Source organism: Sylvia atricapilla, chromosome 6 (assembly GCF_009819655.1).
Source record: "Sylvia atricapilla isolate bSylAtr1 chromosome 6, bSylAtr1.pri, whole genome shotgun sequence".
Taxonomy (NCBI): domain Eukaryota; kingdom Metazoa; phylum Chordata; class Aves; order Passeriformes; family Sylviidae; genus Sylvia; species Sylvia atricapilla.
Window position 1 is genome coordinate 59,676,819 of NC_089145.1, and position 23,981 is coordinate 59,700,799.

Consider the following 23,981-nt stretch of genomic DNA (forward strand, 5'->3'; position numbering starts at 1 on the left):
TGGCAGTGATCACCATCAGTTGAGTCAAGCTGTCTCAGGGGATGTTAGCTCAAAAGCAGAGAGCTGAAAGTAAAACTGCAGTGAGGCTGAACAGTGAGTGCTTTCTGTGGCTGTGCTTTAACCCATACCTCTTATTGCCACTGGCAATCCAATACATTTAAAATTAACAAGCATCTGCATCTCCACAACTGATAAGTCAGAGAAAGAGAACCAAGAATGTGATTGATTGGCCAGCCAATGTCTGTGTGGCCCAACTTTTTCTTTTCTGACTACTCCTCAAGTCCTAATGCCTCTGGCTCTGCAGATAGATAGATAGTAAGGAATGCCTGTGGATGCAGCATAGAATTATATTTTTTACTGAACCTCTGAGCAAGCAGGAGTTTGAACCCATAAATGAAGCATAGGATATGTCTTAGGGTGGCTACTGCCATGCAACTGTGCTGTAATTTGAATGTCACAACAGATTTACCTGGAGATGGAAGCAGCTTTGCTTTTGAGTCAGATATTGTCACATTTGAAGAGCTATTCCTGGCCATTAAATAATGCCTCAGATGATCGTCGGCTTAATGCTGCTTGATGCCATCTATCAAACTAAGGTTATTTTCCTCTGGCAAATATGTCAGAAGTAACATGGGGCTTTTTTGGGTTTTTTTTTTCCTTGATTGATCATTATGAATGAGACTACTTTGGTCAGAAAATCTTTAGACTGCTGGTCAGGTAAGGCTTACCTGAAATGAGCAGGAAGACAAAGAACACCCAGTTAGTGTTTTGCTGGTTGTGAATGCTGCCTCAAGCAGAACATGTGAGTGGTCATCACATCCTCTCACATTGCAAGTGATGCCCTATTACTACTGGCATTCAGAGGAAGCACTGGGAGACATCCAAGGTTTTCACAGGAGAACTCAGTCCAAGAGTGCAACAGCAAAAAAACAGTGACCAAGGAGCCAGCGAGGAGCAGAATAGGAGAACAGAAGACTGAATCTAAGACTGAGATTAAGAAGAGACAAAAATGAAATAAGCTGATTACACAGAGGACCTAAAGGGGAGTGAGGAGAAAATAGTAATTTTGCAATAAGCTGGAGAGAACAAACAGCTGCCCTCAGTCAAGACCAAAGGAAATCGGGGGATGGAATGAGGTGGTCCAACAAAGAGAAAGGAAGAGACAGATTGGAAGGAGAATAAGATATTAGGAAGGAAAAATGCTAAATATTAAAAAAGAGGGGAAAAGAATCAAAAATAATAAAAAGAATGTACTAGGATAAAAGGAAATAAGATAACAGGGAGCAAAAAACTAATACTCCCCAACAATACTGATATATACTGAAAGTGTCATTCAGTCTGTTCTGACAAAATAAGCAGCACTGTGCAGTCCTTCCTGATACCCACTATTGTACCAGTGACAAGACATGACAAGAGCTGCTTTGTCTTCCCTGCCTGGTGCTGCCCTGCTGGGGCAGAGCTGCCCTTTGAGGAATGGTGTGTATGAGGTCAGTCTTAGCAAATCTGCTTTTTATACTTCTTGGTCGCACTTTCATCAACAAGGCCTTATTTATACTGAGAGGTTTTTTTTCTATTTTACCATTCCCCAGCTGTGACAAGCACTACTGTAAATGGTCTTCTGGTATTTTTACCTCAGATTCATCTCAACATCTGACACAAAAAGAGTAATAACACTGCTTTGGAGAAGTCTCCCATAATGCCCTTACCATTGCAGTTACTGACTGACAGAGTTAAGACTGCTGTGAGGTTGATATCTCCAAGCATTCTTATTGCCCTCTACAGTGTCTGGATTAAACCAGGCAGCTCTAAAATTAAAAACCTGAAAACCAACAGGAGAAAAATCTCAGTTTTCAGCTGTCATGTCACCAAAAAGGTTTTTTCTTTTTCTGTTACAATAATACATTTTGTTACAATAAAGAATGAAAGAATTTTGTGCTGTTCTTGGTACAAGTAAAACCCTTAGTCTGGAGCAAAGGTGAGGCAGGAAATTTTGGCTTTCCCTTTAAAAAAAGACATTAAGAATCAGGAAGAATGATCAAAAAGGATTCTCTCAGAATGTTCTCTGAAGTACTCCATGTTTCAACAGGTTTATAAAGAAGGGACTGGAGTTTGGGAAAAGGGATGAGTTCAATTGCTTTAAATCCCAAGTAGGTAGCTCAAATGCTGATCAGTCTGTGACTTGTTTATAACCATTTCTAAGTGTCCCTGTGAACCAAGGAGGAGAGAACTTCTTTATGGACTCCTTCTTAGACAATCCTATAGGAGCTCTGGGAGATGCAGTCTCCTTTTGCATCCATTTGTAATGACGAATTTGTGCAAATCAGTGATGGCCTACTATTATAGAAATATGATGGTTAGGTTAATAACAGCATGCAATCCAAAGAAGAAAAAAACTGTCACTATGTTCAGAGCTCAGAATAAGTGAATTTTACCTGTATGTACTGCATAATATATCCTTTCCCTTACAGCTTCTTGGTGTTAGTTCATGGCACTGGTGAAAAATGAGGCTTCAGATAGTGTCACTCTCTGCATCAGTGTAGCTGTATATGGACATTAAGTCATTCATGGCAGATAAGAGCAGTGTCTATAATAGCATGTGAATTAATTTTAATAAGGAAGAATTTGATTCTTTCCTAGGGAAGAAATGTGACGAATTGCATTACCTCTATACATACAGTCTGCATCTTGCACAAGGAGGCCAGGATTTTTAAAACTGCAGAGTGAGCCTTTTCTAGGTCCCTGCAGTCTGAATAGAAACCCACACATCCTTATTATTTGCATATGTCCCCATTATGCTATGGAATTCACAGAAGACTATTCCACACTGAGAAACAGATTTTTTTTCTTCTTTTCTTATGGAAATTACTGTTCCTCAGAGTGTCTAGGAGTTACTGTGTGGTACTGAGCTATGTTTCTCTTTCTTCTCTATAATACTATACAGTTTTTCCTGTCCTTTTAATCCCACATATCTCATCCTCTTTGTGTTTTTAAGGAAATATGATCAGTTTGATAGTAATTTTTTTGCTGTAAAGTGATCTATCTCCATAACAGGTAAAAAGCCTCTATTGCTAACTGAGCTTTTTAGACAGGTTTTATAACAGAGTTTTGAAGCCTTTTTCTCATTTGGCCTTAAACTTCTCAGAACGTTACACCCAAACCCCTAATTTTTCACAGAAATAAAAAGTTATAAATATTAATTAATCTTTCACAAAATGTAATTATCTGCTCTGTCACAAAAAATAAAAAAGCACCACCATAAAGCTTTAATGATATGTTTCCTTAATACAGTTTCAGTTAGCAGCAGTAGAGAAAATTTAAATGAAATACGTAAGGGAATTTCATCTCAAAGAGAAAACAAAAGTAGGAATCAACCTGTTACTGAGATACAGGAAAGCAGGTGCTTACAACCACGATTTGACTGCAAGATGCTGTATCTGAGCTTCACATGAAGGAGTACATGAGGTAGTTTGAAGGAAGCTTTTGGATAATTAGGTTTAGAAACAGAAGTCGAGAAACTTCTCACAAAGAAAAAAAAAAGTGCATGAAGAATAGTTCCTCACAATTAAAAAAGATACATATCAGCTAATGAAAAACCAGAACTACAGTTCCTGCCTAGATCAAACCTTTGCATCCGTTGAATCACTCCATGATGAGTCATCCAGTGCGGATAGTGCTATATGACATGATGCCATGGAGTGGGAAGACTTAAGATCACCCCAGAGATTCTCTGATAAAAGTCAAATATTTCTTAAATTGTACGGCTTCTGATTTTCCAGGGCGAACAGGCTCAAACACAAAGGAAATGTTATGGGTTGGATAAACCTCGGCCGAAAAGATTTCCGAAAAATACGGAAATAGCACCATCTACTGATATGATGGGTCTTTGCAGGTGGATGTTTTTTAAAAATCGGGACCCTACCGGTTACAACAGCGCAGCAGCATTCCCCTATCTGGCACGGGATCGGTTCCTCTTTGTATTTACAGCTCTGCAAACTCAAAACAACGCTGATCCTTGTCTCAAGGGTTTAGCAGCTGAAAATGAGACTAAGAAAACGTAATATCTGAATGGAAAAAATGAGACAAAAGATGAGGAGCTGAGTAAGTCCAAGCGTGTCCTGGAGCTAAAGGAGGACGTTGCTAGTAAAGGGAATAAGTTCTCAAGATGTTGGTTGAAAGCCCCAAGACTTTCCTTTCTTTTGAAGTGCATTCTCCTTTGGGCCACCCATACTCTTTATCAGAGTCAGTGGAATCAGTGTTAATAGAGTTTCCCCTTCCTTTATCCCAAGTAATTTTCTGGCTGGTGAAGTGGGTTGACAGGAGTAAGGGCCTACTTGAAGAGTTGGTGTGGACAGCCAGGTGTGTGGAGGAGGGCAGGATTGTGGTCATACCAAAGGACTGTCAGGTTGTCTCAGTTGCAACTTATTTCATTTTTCCTGGGTTATACTTAGTTCATTGACTTACTATTGTTACATAGACATAGAAAAGAGTCTGCAAGCAGCCAAGATGAAAACTTGTTAGGTAGGGTCTCAGAAGTTGGAAGTGCTTCACATGGAATAATGACATGATATTTTCTTACAGGGGAGAGTCAAATAGATCAGCTGACTAGTATGAATCTAGAAGGATGATCATCTCAATTGCACTTACAAAAAAAAATAAGGTTGTATAGCTTTCCAGTATGGCTCTGGGAGCAGTCTGGTCATGCTTTGGATGGCACAGAGGCTCGTAAGGGACCTGGTCTAGTGAAAAGTGCCCCTATCCCCAGAAGATGCATTCAAACCAGGTGATGTTTAAGGTCCTCTCCTGGAGCTGCAGAGCAGGTTGATTGAGTCTTGACAGAAGAGGAGTGAGAAGAGGTAATGCTCTTCTCCCACCTCCCAGCCAGGGTGTCCCCATGGCATGTGTGATCTGTCTGGACTGCTGGAGCAGAAACAGCAGGCAACATGCACTGCTCTGCCAGCAGGGAGGAGCATGGGGGAAAAATAGGGCAAGACATGGACCTGGGATAAGTTGATCAGGGCAGGATGAAAGATCAATCTTTTTGGTATCAACTTTTAGAGCCACAGCACTGCTGCTGATTTGGAATACCACAGAATCATAGAATGGGCTGGGTTGGAAGGGACCTTAAAGATCACCTGGTTTGAATGCATCTGCTGGGGACAGGGACACTTTTCACTAGACCAGGTCCCTTATGAGCCTCTGTGCCACCCAAAACACAACCAGACTGCTCCCAGAGCCACACTGGAAACCTATACAACCTTATTTTTTTTGTAGATGCAATTGATATGATCATCCTGCTAGATTCATACTAGTCAGCTGATCTACTTAGCTCTCCCCTCCAAGAAAAAATCGTGTCATTATTTCATGTGAAGCGCTTCCTCAAATTTTTTACCTGGATTCTTTGGTCCTAATAAAATGTAAAAAAGAAAACTCAATCTGTCACCAAATTTATTTTTTTCCACAGAAATAGATGTTTGCTGAGTGGAATGGTATATGACACCAAACCCAGATTGTGCACAGAACAGGATACTAATGCAGGTGAACCCTCAGAAATCAGTCTCCTGTGTGACTTTGTCTTTACTCCTTCAGAGGGACAAAGTTGGTGTCACATACTCTTTCTCCATACTTCAAAAAAATATATTTCTCTCGACCTCAGTAGTAAGTCAGTATTTTGGATGATGTTGCACACTTGTGTATCAAGACAGAAACAGGCTGCATACTTGAAAACTGTTTCAAAAACAGCTTTTAAAATTATATACAAAATGCATACTCAAATACCTTTCTCTATAGTAAGAACAAATTTCAAGAAACGATTTCCTTGTCTGAGTCCTAAAGCACCCTTCTAAGCAGCGCAGAGTTCAGAAAGCATTACCTTCACTTATCTTGAGGCTACATGAACACCATTTCTGAAGGTGGTTTCCTCGTGGGCTTAATTCCATGTAAATACACGGTACTGCTGTGGCAAGCGGCGCTCCTGTCCCACTAAGCGCTTGTTAAACTAACTGTGGGCTTGGCTAGGGAGCCAGCTAGGATGGAAACTGCGAATTCACTGCAGTCTTAATCTGCAGGTGGGCTGGTGCCCTGCTCTGTGTGAACAGAGGGAGTGCTGGTGTCCACACCTGCCCGCATCCTTCGAGACCGGAGCATGCTGAGCACGAAGCCCCACCCTGAGGCTGTTTCTTGGCCGTCCGAGCTCTGATTCACACAAAAACGCAGTTTCCAGCATAGACTCCCTCCACGCTTACATCCGCTTCAGTGTGCGGATGCCGACCTTTTCCCCCGCCATTAGACATCGAACGGCGCCGCTCCTTAGTGTGAAACAGGCAGCCGTCAATCTGAAATCACGTAACTGCCCAACAAAGCCAGATTATAAACCTATTAATTCTCCCGCGTTGCCATCGCACAGTTTCACACCGAGGCGTGTACAACCGTGCGGAGCCCATCTCCCACAGAACGCCGGGGAGCAGGGCCGGGCAGCGCGGAGGGCCCGTTCTGCGGACGGCGCTGCGGGGCTCGGCGCTGAGGGGCTCGGCGCTGAGGGGCTCGGCGCTGAGGGGCTCGGAGCTGCGGGGCTGGGAGCTGAGGGGCTCGGCGCTGCGGGGCTCGGCGCTGCGGGGCTCGGCGCTGCGGGGCTCGGCGCTGCGGGGCTCGGCGCTGCGGGGCTCGGAGCTGAGGGGCTCGGCGCTGAGGGGCTCGGAGCTGAGGGGCTCGGAGCTGAGGGGCTCGGCGCTGCGGGGCTCGGCGCTGAGGGGCTCGGCGCTGCGGGGCTCGGCGCTGAGGGGCTCGGCGCTGCGGGGCTCGGCGCTGAGGGGCTCGGCGCTGCGGGGCTCGGAGCTGCCCGCCCCGCACACCGCCGGAGGCCCGGCGCGCTGCCCTCGCCGCCTTGCACCGAACAAAGCGCACGGCGCACGCCCAGCGCCCTCAACACCCGCGGCCCGCTGCTCGCCGGCCCCAGCAGCGTAGTGGATCACCGAGCGGCTGCGACAGCAACAACCACCGCCCAGACAGCGGCCGGCTCCAGCGGCCGGCTCCAGCGGCCGCCGCCAAAGCGCCGCCCGCCGCCTTCCCCTCAGCGGCCGCTCCCTCGCGAGAGGCGCCGCTCGCCGCCGCCCCGCCCCGCCCCTCCCCGCGCGCCGCCGCCCCGCCCCTCCCCGCGCGCCTCCGCCCCGCCCCTCCCCGCGCGCCGCCGCCCCGCCCCTCCCCGCGCGCCGCCGCCCCGCCCCTCCCCGCGCGCCGCCGCCGCCCCGCCCCTCCCCGCGCGCCACCGCCCCGCCCCGCCCCGCGCGCCGCCGCCGCCCCGCCCCGCCCCGCGCGCCGCCGCCGCCCCGCCCCGCCCCGCGCGCCGCAGCCCCGCCCGGCCGCGGCCCCGGCGGGCGCAGAGCGCCGCGAGCAGCCATGATGGTGGGTCCGGGGCGGCCGCGGAGCCGGGCCGGGGCGGGGCGGGCGGCGCGGCCGGGCACTCGCTAACCTGTGCGCTTTGTCTCCCCTCACCCTCCGTGCCGCCGGCCGTGCCCCCGTCCGTGCCCGCTGCCCGCGCCGCCGCCGCCTCGCCCCCAAGCAGGAAGGCTCGGACGACGGCCCAGATTTCCTCTCGGAGGAGGACCGAGGTGTAAGTGCCGCGGGGAGGCGTCGGGACCCCGGTGTCTGTGGCTGGGCGGGGGGGAAACGGGGTGGGCCCCTCCTCGGGGCGCTGCCGGCCCGGGCCCGCCGCGTGGGTGTCGGAGGGAGGCGGGATGCTGGGCGCCGAGCGTCCGGGCTGGCCGTCTGTCCGTCCGTCCGTCCGCCGGGATCTGCTCCTGGCACAGCCTGCCGCTGATACCGCCGTCTGTCTGCGTGTGCTCTTCATTGTTCTGTCGGCCAAGTTTGGGGCGGACAGTTCTTCGCCGCTGTGGCTGGAATAGGCTGGGAGGGGGCTGTGGAGGCTCTCCCCGAGGCCCCTTTCCCGCACACGGTCCAGCCCGGGCTGAGCAGCCCAGCGCCGCGGTCCGTCTCCACCGCGATCTACGGCCTGGGTGATGCTCTCCTGCCCTCCCTTCAGCCCCCAGGGCTTCTCCCGTGCCCGACAGTGGGGCATTCACATTGCAGACACATGCTGTGTAATAAACTCCTGATTGAAAAGAAGTTCTGTTGTTGGGACAGAATGCCACAGTTACTTTTCTTACTGAGAAAAGCTTTTTTCTCTGCCTTCCTGTTTCTGGCCTTAGTTTCTCTTCTGATCTCTGTATCCATCTTTCTTTTAACTTGCCTTCTTCGCTTGAGCAACAAAGCAACGAATCTAGTATAATTTAGTCAGATTGTTTACTTCTGTCACTTAGTATCTTGGAAAAGACCAACTGTGAGCAAGGTGGGAGAGCAGCTTCAGGGTCACTTGGATTCCCTTAGCTCTTAGTGGTTATTGAAGTGGTTGTGTACAGTATATCACTAAAAATACAAAAATCTGAGAAAGGCTGTGTTGATATAATGTTTTATCTTGCACACCATAGTCAGATGTTAAATTCAGTGCATTTTATGTTCCAGTTTATGGCCAAAAATTTAAACGGGCATTCTGATATTGTATCAGGCCAGTTCTGGCCACTGTAAAGTTTTTGTCTTTAGCTATACAGCTACTTCACTAAGAACATAGGATAAAAGAGAGAGGTGGTGGTTGTTGTCCTTTAAGTGTCTTCAGAACAAGGACTGAAGAGCTTACTAACTGTGGAATTTTATTTACATGGGTATTTTACATAGGTTGTCCCTGGTACTTAGGAACAGCCTTTGATGCACACAGTTAAGTTGCCTTTATCTAAAGGTGCAGGTAGAACATAATGTGGATCTGACCTCCTGTGAAACTTGTCTCTTTGGCTGGTTATTACTATTCCCTCTAAGGCTACAGGTCGTTAAGAGTTCAGAAGGTAATTTGAAAACCTTGAGAAATCTCTTTGCAGTCTTGTTTGTACTGTTGTACAACTTGCCATCTCAGTTGGCCAAATGCAGTCTTTTTTTTTTTTTTTTCCTCTCCTGCATCTTCATCCAGCATTGAGGAATTAAATTAGAACAGAAGCCTTCTCATTTCCCTAATTTTTTTAGGGTTTCTTATTTTCAGTCACCAATCACTGTGGGGGTTTAATTTTTTTCTCTTCTGTGTAAAAGCCTGGGGTTAAAACACAGGTAGTTATCTCTGTGATTTCGTTTGTGGTACAGGAAATCAATCAAAACCAATATGGCAGTTTGTATATGAATTGATTTGCTGTGATTTAATCTTTAAAACTGTAATACTTTTTTCCTAATAGAAGTAGTAAAAAGAAACATCTTTAATAAAGTGATTCCCTAGTTCTGATTTGTTGCCTTTCTCTGCAATTAAATAATGAGTAGGTCAAGCCTTTATTTGAAAGCATGGATGGCAACTTCTGGTTGGAGTAATTGAGCTTTTAGTTTTGAAAATCTCTGTTGAATTCAGATATTGCTGTGACAACTGTACTTCTAATGCTGCAGGAACATGTTTGTTGGCTACAGTTGTGTTAAGTTTAACCTTGCGGTGATGGGATGAAAGAGGGCTGGAATTTGTGCTGATGCCACACAGAAGAGTAATTCTCAAACAATGGTGTTACACCATATGGAGCCTTTTCTGGAGAACTGTAAAACAAGAGCACTGAGAATCATCTTTGAGGAAGTGCCAGTGGGTGGTCTGTAGAAGGAACTTATTATAAATGGCCTGCATAAAATCAACTCGTGGGAATTGCTTTTCTGGATTTCACTTAGGAAATAGGATAGGATTGAGTTTGCTTGGTGTAACTTGGGTGCTGTTGGGGTTTTTGTGCTCTCTAACATAAACAATTCGTGCTTTGAAAAGTGGTGTAGTATTGCTCCATTAGTATTGCTTTGTGTATTTTATATCTATATAATCTTTAGCTGACTAGGCTAACACTCATTCAGTGGAAATGAGCTATCCTTTAGAACAGGTCCGAAGGAAACTTAATGCTGTGAAAACACTTGGAAAGCTTTTGTTGTAAAGCTTTGTCCCCTTGCTCTGTGTATTTATCTGCCTGTAAAGGACCGGTTGAAAAAAGAGTGCTTTTACTCTAACATTTTGAAAGACCTTAGAGCAGGGAAGTTACTGTTAATGGATGACATTAGCTGGGAATGTAACACTTGGTTGTTTCCCTTGTCTGTACCAGATTCCTTCCATTATCATTTGAAGTATAATTGATCCTTAAGCAAGAGCTTAGATGTTAAATCCTCTCCTGGTGTTGTGTTGTGGTTTAGTACTGTGGCATCTTACATTGCTCAGCCTGGGTTTTGGCTTCTGGTGTTTCCTAAACCCTTTGAATAGAATAGGGATTTGTTTTGGTAAAGCATAGGAAACTGTAGAGTAAGGAAATCGGGTTTTGCTTTCCAAGTTGTTCAGCGTGGTTGTAGATTACATATGTAAACATAAAATTATTACACGATGTTCTGTGTGTTTGACTTGGAGGAGGGCAAGATAAAAAGGGACTATCCTATCTCTGTTTTTCCATACTTCAAGGTACTTTCATTTCAGTTTTCATCTGTTTCAGACTTCTTTTATTTTGTCGTTTTCTATTTCCTTTGTGACCAGAAAACCATCCATTGGTAGGAGTTTTATTTTGGAAGTAGTGATGCAGAGTTTGTTTAAGTTTGTGGTGTGATGATGTTGTTTGTGAATTCAGTTTCGGGTAATGCAATGTGAATCCTTGTGTCACATGAATACATTTAAAGTCCTTCAACTTTCTGATTGTCTTTGACACCTTTCATAAATGCTTCATTACCATTGCAGATGAAAACATTCCCTGTTGGCAGTCAGGCTACATGGCATAATTTAACATATAATTAAACTCTTCAGAACTGTTACAAACTTAACTCAGTATAAATCAAACAAATAGTCCTTTACAGTTGTATGTCATGGGTGAAGTTGTCATATTTAGTTCTTAATTTTCTCAGCACAGATAGGACTTTTGTGTCTGAAGTTGTGAATAGTGCGTGTTCTCAGACTGCACTGCACTGGATATGCTCTAATGACAAACTTGATCTGCTGTTACACTGAATTCTAGAATTTTGTATAGTACACTTTGGAGAAAAAAAAAAAAAAAAAGGAGGTGCAAAATATTTTGGTAGAGATATTTGTGACCTGTGAAAGACTACAAAAGTACCATTTAGATAATCCAGATTATTTGCTGAGATCACTCAGTCTGTTAATGTGTTCTGGGGGGACCGGAGAAAAACAAACAGGACCCCAGACAGTGTAACCACAAAGACCTTTTTACACACTGAAAAATGTGGTTTCATGACATAAGGGAGACATTGGTATGTCGTTATATTTTCCTTTCCTAAATCAGATGGTAAGCACATTGGAAACTCAGTAGGAGCTAGGAGATTCTGCCTCTGAGAAGTGATCTGCAAGGAACCATTGCATGATAATACGCCTTTGTGTGAGGCAGTGACCCTCAAAACCTTGGAAAACAAAACAAAAGGCAATGCCTGAATCACATGGCGTGAAAATGTTACTGTGCAGTCATTTTAATGATTTCCAACTTCACTGTAAGGAAAAGCTGTTACTACTTGTGTAAGAGCAACTGAAGAGTTAACATTTTGCTAGCCTTAGCAGAATATGCTAGACTGCATGATTCTGGTTTATTTTAATACACCAATTCTGGGATCCATGAGTCTGGTTGCTGCTGCAAAGGTAAGAGTTGTCCAGGCATCAAGGTTGACAGCAAGACTAGAGTGGGATCACCACTGTGATTTAAGATAAAGGTAATTTATGGAAAACGAGATGTGGCAGTTGATGCTTCTGTCCTAGAGTTTTTTTCCAGTGCCTCACTTCAAAATCTGTCTTCAAAAAGATAGCATTATCTTCAAATAATCTTCATGAAATCAAAATATCTTCATAATGAAGATATCATTATCTTGAAAATCTCTCATGTGTACTCTCTGTACTATGTGTTATGAGTACTTAAAGCATTTTTGTACTGAAATACTGGCTTAGAAATGCAATCCTGAAAAAAAATCTGTGGAGAAAAAGTCCAAATCTCTGTATGGCAATGCATTTTTAATACTGGAGAATGGGATATTTGTAGGAAAAAAAAAAAGCAGCATCAGAGAAAATACCATATCTCAGTAAAAAGTATGCTTTGTGAGCATGATGTTGAAATATTTTTTGACAATGTGATTGGAAAAGATTTCTAGGTTAGCCTTAGTGCTTGTAAAAGCATTCCAAATGTCTGTTGGTCATGATGATGAAATTGTCATGGGACAAATTCCTCTTGAACAACCAGGGTACAAGGGTGAGGTGACTTGAATTTCCAGTTGGGCTCTAGATGAGGTTGCACCAAGTACTGAAGCCTTTGGTCCAGTTATGCCAAATATTGTGCTCAGATAATATTTCAGTTTTGCTATATGTGATCATTCTCTCTCTCTTTTTTTTTTTTTCTTTTTTCCAATGTGACTGGAATTTTGTGAAAGAGTTCATGTTACATGTCTTGTAGAAAAAAAGACATGTATTCCTTGCTCTTTTGCCATTTCTCATGCTCGTTTTGAAGACATCAAAGTCTTGGGGATTTGAGTTTTTTTCCTTTGGGATTTTTTAGAAAAATATTTCCAAGAAGATTTAGCTCTGTGGAGTTCAGGATAGTCTTCTTAAGCTTTTGAATTATATGATGAACAGAATAATAGTGTAAGACAGTGTGAGTAAATCAGATCTATAACTACTCTTGCTCCTTTGAAATATAGAACCACTTTTCTCCTTAAAAGTACCTTTCCAACTGTTAATATCTTTATAATTACCTTTGTGTATATTTATTTAGAGAGCAGCTTGTCAGTTCAGAGGAATGGGGACAGTAAAGAGAAACACCTACCAAACTCGATGCTATCTGTAGAAATACTTTGTCTTGAGCATCTCAATTACTAGCAAGTTAACAATCTACAGAAATGAAAATAGTACACTAACAGAGAGTACTGTAAAGAAGATTATTATTTGTATGGCTATGTGTAAAGAGTACTACTGGAATTTCTTTTTCTGCTGGAAATAATCTTTTCATGTTGGGGGTTTTGTGGTCTGTCTTCAGCATTGCAGGCTCAGGGTTCGTTTCAAAGGAAGAATAATGGAAATATAGTTTACCTTTTTCTTTTTAAGCTAAATATTTTTTTTTCTTTAGCTTAGAGCAATAAATGTAGATCTCCAGACTGATGCTGCTCTGCAAGTGGATATCTCAGATGCACTAAGTGAGAGGGATAAAGTGAAATTCACAGTCCATACAAAGGTAAAAACCTGGGTTTGTACATGCAGCAATCCTTAATTATATACAAAAGAGTTTGCTCAAACTGTTTGTTGAAACAACATGTAACACAATCCAGAGGAAATGAGAAAGTAGAATTAGCTCATGTTCATGAGACTGTGTAGCTGCAGTGCATAAGAAAAAGACGACTGAGTTAAAAAACTGTTTAGAAGAAAGTTATGTTCATTTTTTTTGTATTGATGTGTTGTTATGTGTTGATGTGATGTGTAATTTGTTTATTTGCAGGTAGAATCTTAAATATACATGAATATACTTCAGTATAGTTTTTTAAATTCAATTAGGTCTTATTATAGTTTCAGATTCTAAAAGCATATTTTATAATTGTATTACATTCACGGATCATTTTTAATTAATGTTGTTTATGCCTTTTTTTTCGAGTTGAATCTTTATTGATTGCAGAGTGACAGAATAATTAAAGTTGAATAAAATATCTGGACATCATTAATCCTGTCTCCTCCCTCACTCTTGCCATTAAATTAGAGTGCACAAGAGCATATTGCTCAGGATTTGTCCATTTGGGTTTTGATTATAGACTCATAAAATCCCTTAGGTTGGAAAAGACCTCTAAGTTTGAGCCCAACCATTACTCCAGCACTGCTGAGTCCACCATTAAACCATGTCCCTAAGTGCCACATCTACATGTGTTTTAAATACCTCCAGGGATGGGTGCCTCAGCCATTTACTTGGATATCCCCTTCTAAAACTTGACAACCCTTTTTATGAAGAAATTTTTAATATCCAATCTAAACCTCCCCTGGTTCAGCTTGAGGCCATTTCCTCTTGTTGAGAGAGGAGATCAGCCCCTACCCCTACCTACCTACTTATACCAAGTATCATAGCAGATACTTGTAGAGTGATATGTCAACCCCTGATTTTTCTCCAGACTAAACATCAGCAGCTCCCTCAGCTGCTCCTCAAGAGATTTGTGCTTTAGAGCTGTCACCAGCTCTGTTGCCCTTCTCTGGACAGGCTCCATCACTTCAGTGTCTTTCCTGTCATGAGGAACTGGACACTGGACTCGAGGTGTGGCTTCACCAGTGTCTAGTACAGAGGAACAGTCTCTTCCTTGGTCCTGCTGTTTATGTTATTTCCGATTCAAGTCAGGATGCCATTGGTTTTCTTGGCCACCTTGGCACGTGCTGGATCATGTCCAGCCACTGTTGACCAGGTTCTTTTCCACTGGGCAACTTTCCAGCTGCTCTGTCCCCCCAGCCTGTAGCTCTCTCTGGGGCTGTGACCTTATTGAACCTCCTACAGTGTGCCTCAGCCCGTGGATCCAGCTGGTCCAGATCCCTCTGCAGATCCTTCCTGTCCTCCAGCAGATCAACACCTCCACTCTACATGGTGTCATCTGCAAATTGACTAAGAGGCACTTGGTCCCCTCATTCAGATCATCAATAAAGATACTGAAGAGAACTCCAGGATTAAAGTGATAAAGATATAAGACATGTCTATAAGAGCAGACACTCCACAGCCTCTTAAGGCATCCCATTGCTGCACTAATTAAGATGAGGGTAATTACTGTGGTGTGAAGTTTTGGGGATGTTTTTGTTGTTCCCTCAAGGTTTTTTCTCATGTAGTAGTGAAAAACCGTGTGTTTTTTTGTTGAGCTTTTCAGCCTCAGTATCTTCTTCCCTGCCATAATTCCACCTCTTTTTACCCTTCCAGAGTTCCTTACCAAATTTCAAACAAAATGAATTTTCTGTTGTGCGGCAACATGAAGAGTTTATTTGGCTTCATGATTCTTTTGTTGAGAATGAGGACTATGCTGGCTATATTGTAAGTACTGGTATTCTTTTGGTTTATATGGGCTATTTTCTCTGGGTTGGATCAAAACTACTTGAGACTGCTTTTAAATGCAGTGGAAACAGCAGGTGTTCTTTCCTTATAAAATCAGATCAGCTTCTCTAACACTTAATTTTATGCAATTACACAAAATTAATGGTTGAAGCGAGCTTGGAAGAAAGCTACAGCAGCTGTCATACTTTCTTGCCCTTTACTCCTAAGAAATGAGTAGTTTAATTTGTCTCCAAGTGTATTTTTATGCCACTGTGTTAAAAGTGTGGGAGAGAGTTGAACTGTATAACTCGGTGGTATTGTTTTTGCAAGCTAATGTTTAACTTAGTTACAAGTTTCATATTGCCTTTGTTTTAGCTGGAATGAGAGATTGAAGTAGTTGGACTTTTTGAGTTCTTATTATGAAGATCAGAATCATTTTTCCATAAATAAGAGGAAAGGAAAAACTAATTTAAATACCATGTAGAACTAGAGGGAACCTCAATATATAATAACATACAGTTTGAAGTTAATTTCAGGCCTTCCAGGAACAGAGGTTTCAAAACAGACGTGGTATGATGCTGCATATTAAAAATGCTGCTGCTCTTCATACATTAATTGCAAATAGGAATATTTGTCATCTTGGTGTGAAAGGTATTCCTTTTGTGTTCGGGGAGGTGTTTGTTGATTCAGAGGGTAAACAGATATTTCTGACTGATTAGTGGGGACATTATAATGGGTATAATCTGTGATGGGCATACCATTCTTGAGATAGTCTTAGTCAGAAAAGCTATTTGAAGTGACTAGACCTTCAGTGTGGTAATAGCTAGTTTCAGATGGGTAACTGTCAAGATGCTGGATTTTTCTTTTTTTTCTTTTTTTTCTTTTTTTTTTTTTTTTTTTTTTTTTTTTGTAACGTGTTAATGCAATGGGCCAATATCAGTAAACTAATATTTAAACACGGTTGGTTCTGTGTTTCTTTCCTGGCACCAATTCATGTTTAGTTTGACTGGTGTTTTCTCTTTCAGTGTTGATGTACTGTATTATAAAATTAACCTAGGGCCTTGTTTACTGAGGGCTTTGTTATTTCAGCACATACATCTTTAATGTCAGCATGCTGCAAGAAAGAGCTAGTGCCTGCAAACAATAGGGAATGGTTTTCTTGGTTTAAAGTTTTGGCAAGTTAGAAATGGATGTGTGAAAACAATTGTGGAATTCTTTTTTTTTTTTTTTTTCCCTTTAAAGAAGAAATAATTCTTACCAAATAAGCTAAGCCAAAACTAATTAAAAAATAATTATTTCAAATTTTAAGTCATTGTCTTGGGAAATGAAGCATTATTTGGTTTCTGTTGTAATTAAACAGAAGCCATTAGTTAATACTTATGTGATCTTCAAGGACTCTTGACCGAAATTGGTATAGTAATGCAGCACGTATAACTCATGAATGAGAGACTTTATCCAGAAATGTTGTAATGAATGATGAATGAGAGAAATATGTATTAAAAAGCTGCAGGCAATCCACAGTTCCTGTACGCTGAATGGGTGTTGTTTGACTGAGAAAATGAGAACTTAAAAAAAATTGGATTAAATTCCAGATTCCACCAGCACCACCCAGGCCTGACTTTGATGCCTCCAGGGAGAAACTGCAGAAACTTGGAGAAGGGGAAGGATCAATGACTAAAGAAGAATTCACAAAGATGAAACAAGAACTGGAAGCGTATGTAGATTTAATTACTACTTTATTAATTTATTTATGTTCCAAAACTCTTAATGCTGTTTGCTGTCCCATGTTTCTGATTTCACTGTAATGGTTCTCTGTGAAACACAGACTTGAGAATCCAGTTGCTTTGTAACCAAGGTTTATCTTAGTGATCATGATCAGTGCCATTAGGAAAATTGTAGAAATAATTTCATGGAAGATCTTCTGAAACAGGAAATAAATCAGCTTGTTCTTGAGCATTCTTTTGTAAGAAGGAAAGTACTTAGGTCCTGTTCTTCACAGAACATCTGCAAAGGGAGGAGAGAACCTCTTCCTTTTTTAGTTCTGATGTTCCACATTTTATAAGTATAATTAGACTTTAAGGTTATACATGCAGTGATTGGGAGTAGGGAGTTGTGCATGTGGTTGGTGCTATGGATGCCAACCTTCTGTTCCCCAAGAAATACAAAGATTACTAGAAAATTCCTTTTTTGACACTTTTTTTTTTTTTTAAATTTTTTGCACAAGGAGAATATACTTCCCGAAAATACTATTTTCCCTTTACTGTGAATTTAATTTATATTGAAATATCTGCTCTGAAGCTTCTTGTCCCATATGAGTTACACAGTGAAGTTTCTCCTTGCTTCGTCCATATCCTTTATCATGCATTCACTTCTTTGATCTTTTTCCTGTCATTGGTTTCAGTTTTCAAGTGTATATTTACGCTGCTTCTAGACTGCTTCTATCAAGAGCTCTGAATTGGCAAGAAAAGTACATAGAACTCTTAGAACTGCTGCTTTGTCTCCGAACTTCAGCTGCTGTGAGCAAATGTCTTCAAAAGCTCTGTATTAGTGATATGTACAACATAATTTATAGCAGAGTAGATATACACTTCATATGCAGAAAACTGGAAATTAGCAGAACACTATAGATTTTAAAGAATCTGGTTTTCCAGCGGCCCTGATCATGATTCTCTTGTGGTCTGGTTAGGGGTTGGATAACACAGAAAACTTTGGGTTTCTTCTACTGCCACCTCCATCCTCTGCATCCTCCTTTTTTGTCTTCACTGAATGACTACTACTCTCACTGAGATCAAACATCTCCCAACACTGGCTCTGCTGGTTTGCTGGTATGTAAATCTTAACCTCCTTGCACATAGTGGAAGGAAAAGCATTGATGATAATTTCGCTGTTTGACCTCAGAATGGGAAAAAGAGCCCTTTCCTCATTTTTCAGATGAGTTGCATCTTACTCACTGGATTTGCAAAGCACAATGAATTCTAGCAAACTTGTATTGATAAGAGTGCCTTCCTCTTAATTAAATTGCAAGTGAGTAATTGCTTTGAAGTTGAGTTGGCTGAACTGGGCAACTATGTGATTGTTACGGTTAAATGTGGTTTTTTTGTTGTACCTACCAAATGCCGCTCTTAATTTCACTTTTAGAACCACTATGATGCAAGACATCCATGTGAGCTTTGGCTCCAAAAGGCTAGGTGCTGTAACATGAAATAAAACCCTGTCTAAAGAGCTAACAAAACTACATAAATAAGTAAGGAGGGTGCAAATGGGCCAGGGGATGGAGATGGGGAGGAAGGAATTTGTACATCAATACACAGTGCCGAGGGACTGTAGTCTGTACCTCAGTTTCTTGATTTTTGGGGTGCTGGGGAAAGGACAAAGAAATGAGGTTACACTTTCAGCAAACCAGTGTCTGTTAGCTGACCATAAAACTTAGTGTATTTGTTGACTCTTCATTAAAGGTCTCTCTGTAATGTGTTTGGGCTTCAAATTTCTCCCTAGTATTACCATTGCACTATTTATTTATGTCTCTATCAAACATTGGAGTGATAAACTCCATTATATTGGCCTGTAATTTTGTACCCTTACTGAGGGTTTCTTAAAGCTGCTTACTAGGTTTATCTCAAACTTTATTGCTTCACGTGAAATTCTTATGTCTGTCTTATTTCTTGTTTTTAGTGAATATTTGGCAATATTCAAGAAGACAGTTGCAATGCATGAAGTGTTTTTGTGTCGCGTGGCAGCACATCCTATTTTGAGAAAGGACTTAAATTTCCATGTGTTCTTGGAATATAATCAGGATGTGAGTATTGAAAACTGAATTGCTGGTGAGAGAAATCAAGATGTACTTTTATGGTAGGATGGAAAATTGATTAAGAGGGAATTACCTCCTGGAGCAAATTACATCAACTCCTTCATGCCAGACATACTTGTATTGTAAAAGTTAGAAATTCATTTAGTCTGTAGGAGTTTGTTTTCTGCCGCCTGGGGAACCAAATGCACTTTATGCTCTAACCTCAGCATCAAAAATATTACTGGAAATCCAGTATATTTTGGATTTAAAAGATGAGCTTTTGGTGGTGATTTCACTTGACATACTTTTCCATTCTTTGAAATTATTTTTTTTCTGCAGGGAAGAATGATGCAACAAAATAGAACATTAACTTTTAGGATTTGGAACTGTAGTGTAAATTCTCTTGCTAACAAAACTAGAGAGAATTTCTGATGAAATGTTCTGATAAGTAAAACTTTTTTGTAAATGATGTGAGTGAACATGTGGTTAATTTTTTTTCTGAGTATTGGACTAGTGTGGCTATTCACATGTGACATACTGAATTGAGATGATAGAGAGTACTTCTGGATTCATAACTCTTTGGTGTTGGAGACAGTGCTTGCTCCTATTCTGCAAAGAGTTTCAGTTACTTTTTAAAATTGCAGGAATCAACTTTGAGTGGAAGAAATTACTACATAGACTGGCTCAACTGCATACATACTTAATTCAAAACATGTTACAAAGGTTCCCTGATGTAGAAATACTTGCAGGTTCAGGCACTCAGTTTACCTAAACTGGGTGAAGTTAGATGGACAGGAAGAGTGTGAGGAAGTTAAAACCAGCATTATCTTCTGGAAGTCAAAGATCTGCCATTCACTAAAATGAAACATGGTTATATTAACTCAGCTATTGTTACATAAACTCATCTATACTGTGCCTGATAAATACTGAGTTCTTGATAACTGAAATGTACCCTGTACATTTGGTACTATCTGCAGGTGCTAGAATGTTGCTGATTTTTTTTTTTCTCCTACAATGGTATTTTAGGTGACAAACAATGTAGTAAATGAGGTTGTCTTCATTCTGGATACAAGGTGCCCTGTCCCCATTAGTGCAGAGTATAAGAATAAAGAGAGAACAAAAAAACTGTTTTAGCTGTAGCAAGTAGGCCTATGTAGTTCTATTTAATTTTTTTAAAGCTTGTATTACCTCCAGAAAATGAATCAACTTGATAAATTAATTTGTTTTTCAGTTGAGTGTTCGTGGGAAAAATAAGAAAGAGAAACTTGAAGACTTCTTCAAAAATATGGTTAAATCAGCAGATGGTGTCATTGTTTCAGGAGTAAAGGTGATTACTGCTTAACATAGCAAGATTTAAAATGTATTAACATTGTTGTCACCTTTTTTAATGAATCTTACATAGGTACAAAAATTGGATTTTTATAGTGATATCTAACTTAAGAATCAGTGGCAGACCATGCATGAGAACTTGTGGCCTAGATGCAAAATAACTAAAAGCTTTCTTGTGGGCTTTCAGTACTCTATGAAATCAAACAATTTTTTTATACATAGATAATTGATATTCTGGTTGGTGGTGTGTGGTTTTTTTTTTTTTTTTTTTGGGTTTTTTTGTTCAGGCCTGTTATTTTGTATAGTGGAAAGGAGAACTGGGTCTGACAATTGATTCTGTTCAGAAGTTACTAATGGAGTGAATTTTTCCAGTCTTGCAGAATCTGCCTGCTGTTTCAAGAAGCAGCATTAGAGGTTATATGGTTTTTCCCAGTAGATGTAAGAATGTTACTGAGGAAAAAAAAATAGTTATGAAAATTCAGTTTAATTTTTACTTTTCCAAAGGCTACAGGATCGCTTTTACAGCAAGCAGAAATTCTGCAGAGGATGATTTTTAATCTCTTTTTTTTCTAGTGGTAACTTTTCATTTGGTAGCAACTTTTACAAGAGTTAAAAGTTTCTAGGTTTAAAATCTTGCTTTTTTGAAACTGCTGGAAAGTGGGTATAACCATGGATTAGTTATGACTTGTATTAAGTCCAAATAGCTTCCAGTTTCATAAGAACATTGTTCAAAGCCCATGTTGGAGGCTATTCCATGCCATTGAGCATCTGTGTTATCTTAGAGAGTTTTTAAAAATAAGTATATCTCAAATTATAATACAGACAATGTTAATATTTACCTGTGTTTACCAAATTGAAAGAAGTCTGTCATTAAGATGTGTTCTGAGCTAGGAGTTTAAATCATCTTGTCTGAAATAAAAGTGTCTTGTGCTATGGGATGACTTTTATCCCTTCTCCCCTTTTTCTGAGTAGATTACACATATTCTATTTTTCTGTCATCATTGGGTAACCATTTGCTATTACTTCATGTTTAGTTATATAGACCTTTAGGATGCTTGTTAGAAATTCTTAATTCTGACTGAATTCTTAATAAAACTTAATATCATGATATAAGTGGAGAAGAAATCATTCATATAAATGGTGTTTTAGACAATAAAAACATATGCATTTTCTGTCTCAGCAACAGTGAAATGTGCAAATTAACTCTGCAATTGCTCTGTAGAGACAGGATGAAATCCTGTTGTTTTTTTTTATTGTTCCCCTGTTTTGTAGGATGTGGATGACTTCTTTGAACATGAGAGAACATTCCTTGTAGAATATCACAACCGAGTCAAAGATGCCTCTGCCAAATCTGATAAAATGACAAGATCACATAAAAGTGAGTTTTTTTCCAGTATGAAAATAGTACTGGTTAAAGCGTACAGAAGTTGTTCATGAGGAGAAGTAATTTTTAGTTTTCTTTTTGCGTGTGAAAAGTGAATTCATTTCTCCAAGTGTAGCCTTCAGAGTCTTACAAAGTTCAGTGTGACTTTCTAAGTTTAGGCTTTGCTGCAGTAGACTAGATGCAGTAAGAACAGCCTGGTGCAACACTGAGGGTACATTGATTCTTCATGCTGTCTGCTTGAAAAGAAATAGACTTTTAAGTATTAATTTTTTTTGAAGTCTGACTTAGTCATTTAGGTGTAGAAGTGGGTAATATGGCAGTACACATAATTTTACTCCTAGTGCAGTTGTTCTTGAGTGGATGTGGTTGATTCCACCCAGTGCAGTCTAGACAAACTGCATTGCTGACAAAGTTACTTGCTTGTAGCAGACTCCTGTTTGGGCCATTAGTTCTAGACTAGGTTTCCATTTTCTAGCCATTTAAAGTGGAGACTGGAATGTGTACATTCAGTAGCCTGGTTTGCAGGACCCCCTTTCTTACTGACATAAGATTTACCACTTGCCTACTGATTTGTCTTCATGAGCTGAGTGCTAGCTGATGTGATTTCTGAAAGCTCTAAATGGTCTTCTCAAGTGCCATTCATTTATTTGAGAAAACAAAAAATCTTTGGGTTAAGACTATTGGGTTTGATTTAGGATTACTGTGTTTTGAGAAGCTCAGAACAAATTGACCACTGTTGCCCTTGTTTTTAAGTTTTTCTGCCTAGATAAATCAAAATGTATCTTCCAGATTCTGTCTACTTCCTTGAAGTTTGGGTCAGATTTACAGATACTGTATTTGCTGTCTATAGTAAGACAGTTCATACAAAACCAGCTCACAAACCTTTTATGAATCTCCATTGATAAGACCTCGAAAATGGATATTGGACGAGATGTTAAACTGAGAATTTTCTGAGTTCTTCAGATGCCCCTCTTGCTGTTGTATGAACAGTGAGTCTTTTGTAGTTTCAGTATTTATGGTAGGAGATGGAAAGAGTCAGTTATGGCTCAAGGGGCCCTGTGTCTGCATTCAGTTCCCACCTGAAGTGGTTTCTGGTGGTTTTGGTTGCTTTTTTAAAATGAGAACCAAACTTCATTCATGGTAATGAAATGCCAAGATTTATTTACAGAGAGAGAAAGGCTTTTACATTGGTTGTAGAACCAGGAAAATCCTTTGAGATGAGGTTGTAGAGGATGTGATGGGAAAGGATTGATCAAACTGATGACAAAGCTTCATTGGTTTCCAGACTCAAATCACATATGATGTTTATTGACCACTTCTGCCAAACTGTGAACTGGGACAGATGCCACCATTTGGAATTGTGGCTAGAGGAGTAGAGCAGTGACCTGGGAAACCTGTTTTGGAAATGGGTTTCAGTATCTGTAGTTTATAGATAACATGATCAAGAGAGAGCTGTAGGGCTTGCAAAGACACCAACTTGCTATTTCCAGCACAAAATCCATTTTGATGTTGAAATGGGGAGGAGTAGAAGGGGAGATTTAATGCTTCCTAATACCATTCTTCACTCTAACCAACTGCATTGATGACATGTGGAGTGATGAATTATGTGGAAGTTGACCCACTGAATCTGTTGAAGTTGTGTTATTAAGAAAAAATAATTCTGCGTAAATGCATATAAACTTCATAAATAACAAACAAATGTATTTTCCTGTTCATTTCTTGGACCTATTAGTTTTCATCATCCATTGAGTTAATACTTAAAGCTTTTTAAAAAAGCTTTGTGTGCAAAGATTTATTTTTTATGTTGATTATATAGCAATCCCTCGCTAGTCAGATTATGCAGCCTTCTTACAAATATTGCTTCTAATTTCATTGTTTAAAGTGATTTAACACTACTGCTACTTTAACCAGTGACTGCTTGTTGAAGAGGTAAGAGTTTCCTGAAAATAGGGATGTGCTAGAAAAGGTGTTTTGTATATAGTGATGTATTTTTGGTAGCTTGGTGTTTATAGTCAATTAACTGCTCTCAAGCACACAGACTTTTTGTTACCGTTAAAATGTGATTTTATTTTTTCCAAATAGTTTTAAAATAAAATTTAAATTCAGACTTTAACCATTAAGTTTGTACATCTTCCACCAAAATAAAACATAAGAAAAACTACACAATAAATTCACCTGGCAGGTTCTGATTGCATAGAATACTCTAGGTAAATTACAGACTGCACAATTTGGTGAAAGCATTGTTTTTATTGCGTGAAGTTGTCCTTCCTATTAAGTGATGTGATCACAATTTTATTTCTACTTTTGTGTTGAAGCATATCCTTTTAGAAAAATACCTATTTTTGAAGAAAGGAATTTCAAAACTTTCAGGAAGAAGAGGAATGAGGTAGTAAAACAAGTGCTTGTTTGTTTTTCT

At 40.5% G+C, this 23,981-nt stretch overlaps 1 protein-coding gene across 1 annotated transcript in view; it reads left to right on the plus strand.

Moving 5' to 3' along the window:
* The first annotated feature begins 7,353 nt into the window (after nt 1-7,353).
* The window catches only part of SNX6 (sorting nexin 6), a 28,569-nt gene continuing 11,941 nt past the window's right edge, over nt 7,354-23,981 (plus strand). The window contains exons 1-8 of the mRNA XM_066322125.1: nt 7,354-7,398; nt 7,559-7,606; nt 13,146-13,250; nt 14,955-15,065; nt 16,658-16,779; nt 18,738-18,861; nt 20,084-20,179; nt 21,454-21,559. Coding sequence (XP_066178222.1) covers nt 7,393-7,398; nt 7,559-7,606; nt 13,146-13,250; nt 14,955-15,065; nt 16,658-16,779; nt 18,738-18,861; nt 20,084-20,179; nt 21,454-21,559 — 718 coding nt within the window. The 5' untranslated portion in view covers nt 7,354-7,392. The remainder of the gene's footprint in view (nt 7,399-7,558; nt 7,607-13,145; nt 13,251-14,954; nt 15,066-16,657; nt 16,780-18,737; nt 18,862-20,083; nt 20,180-21,453; nt 21,560-23,981) is intronic.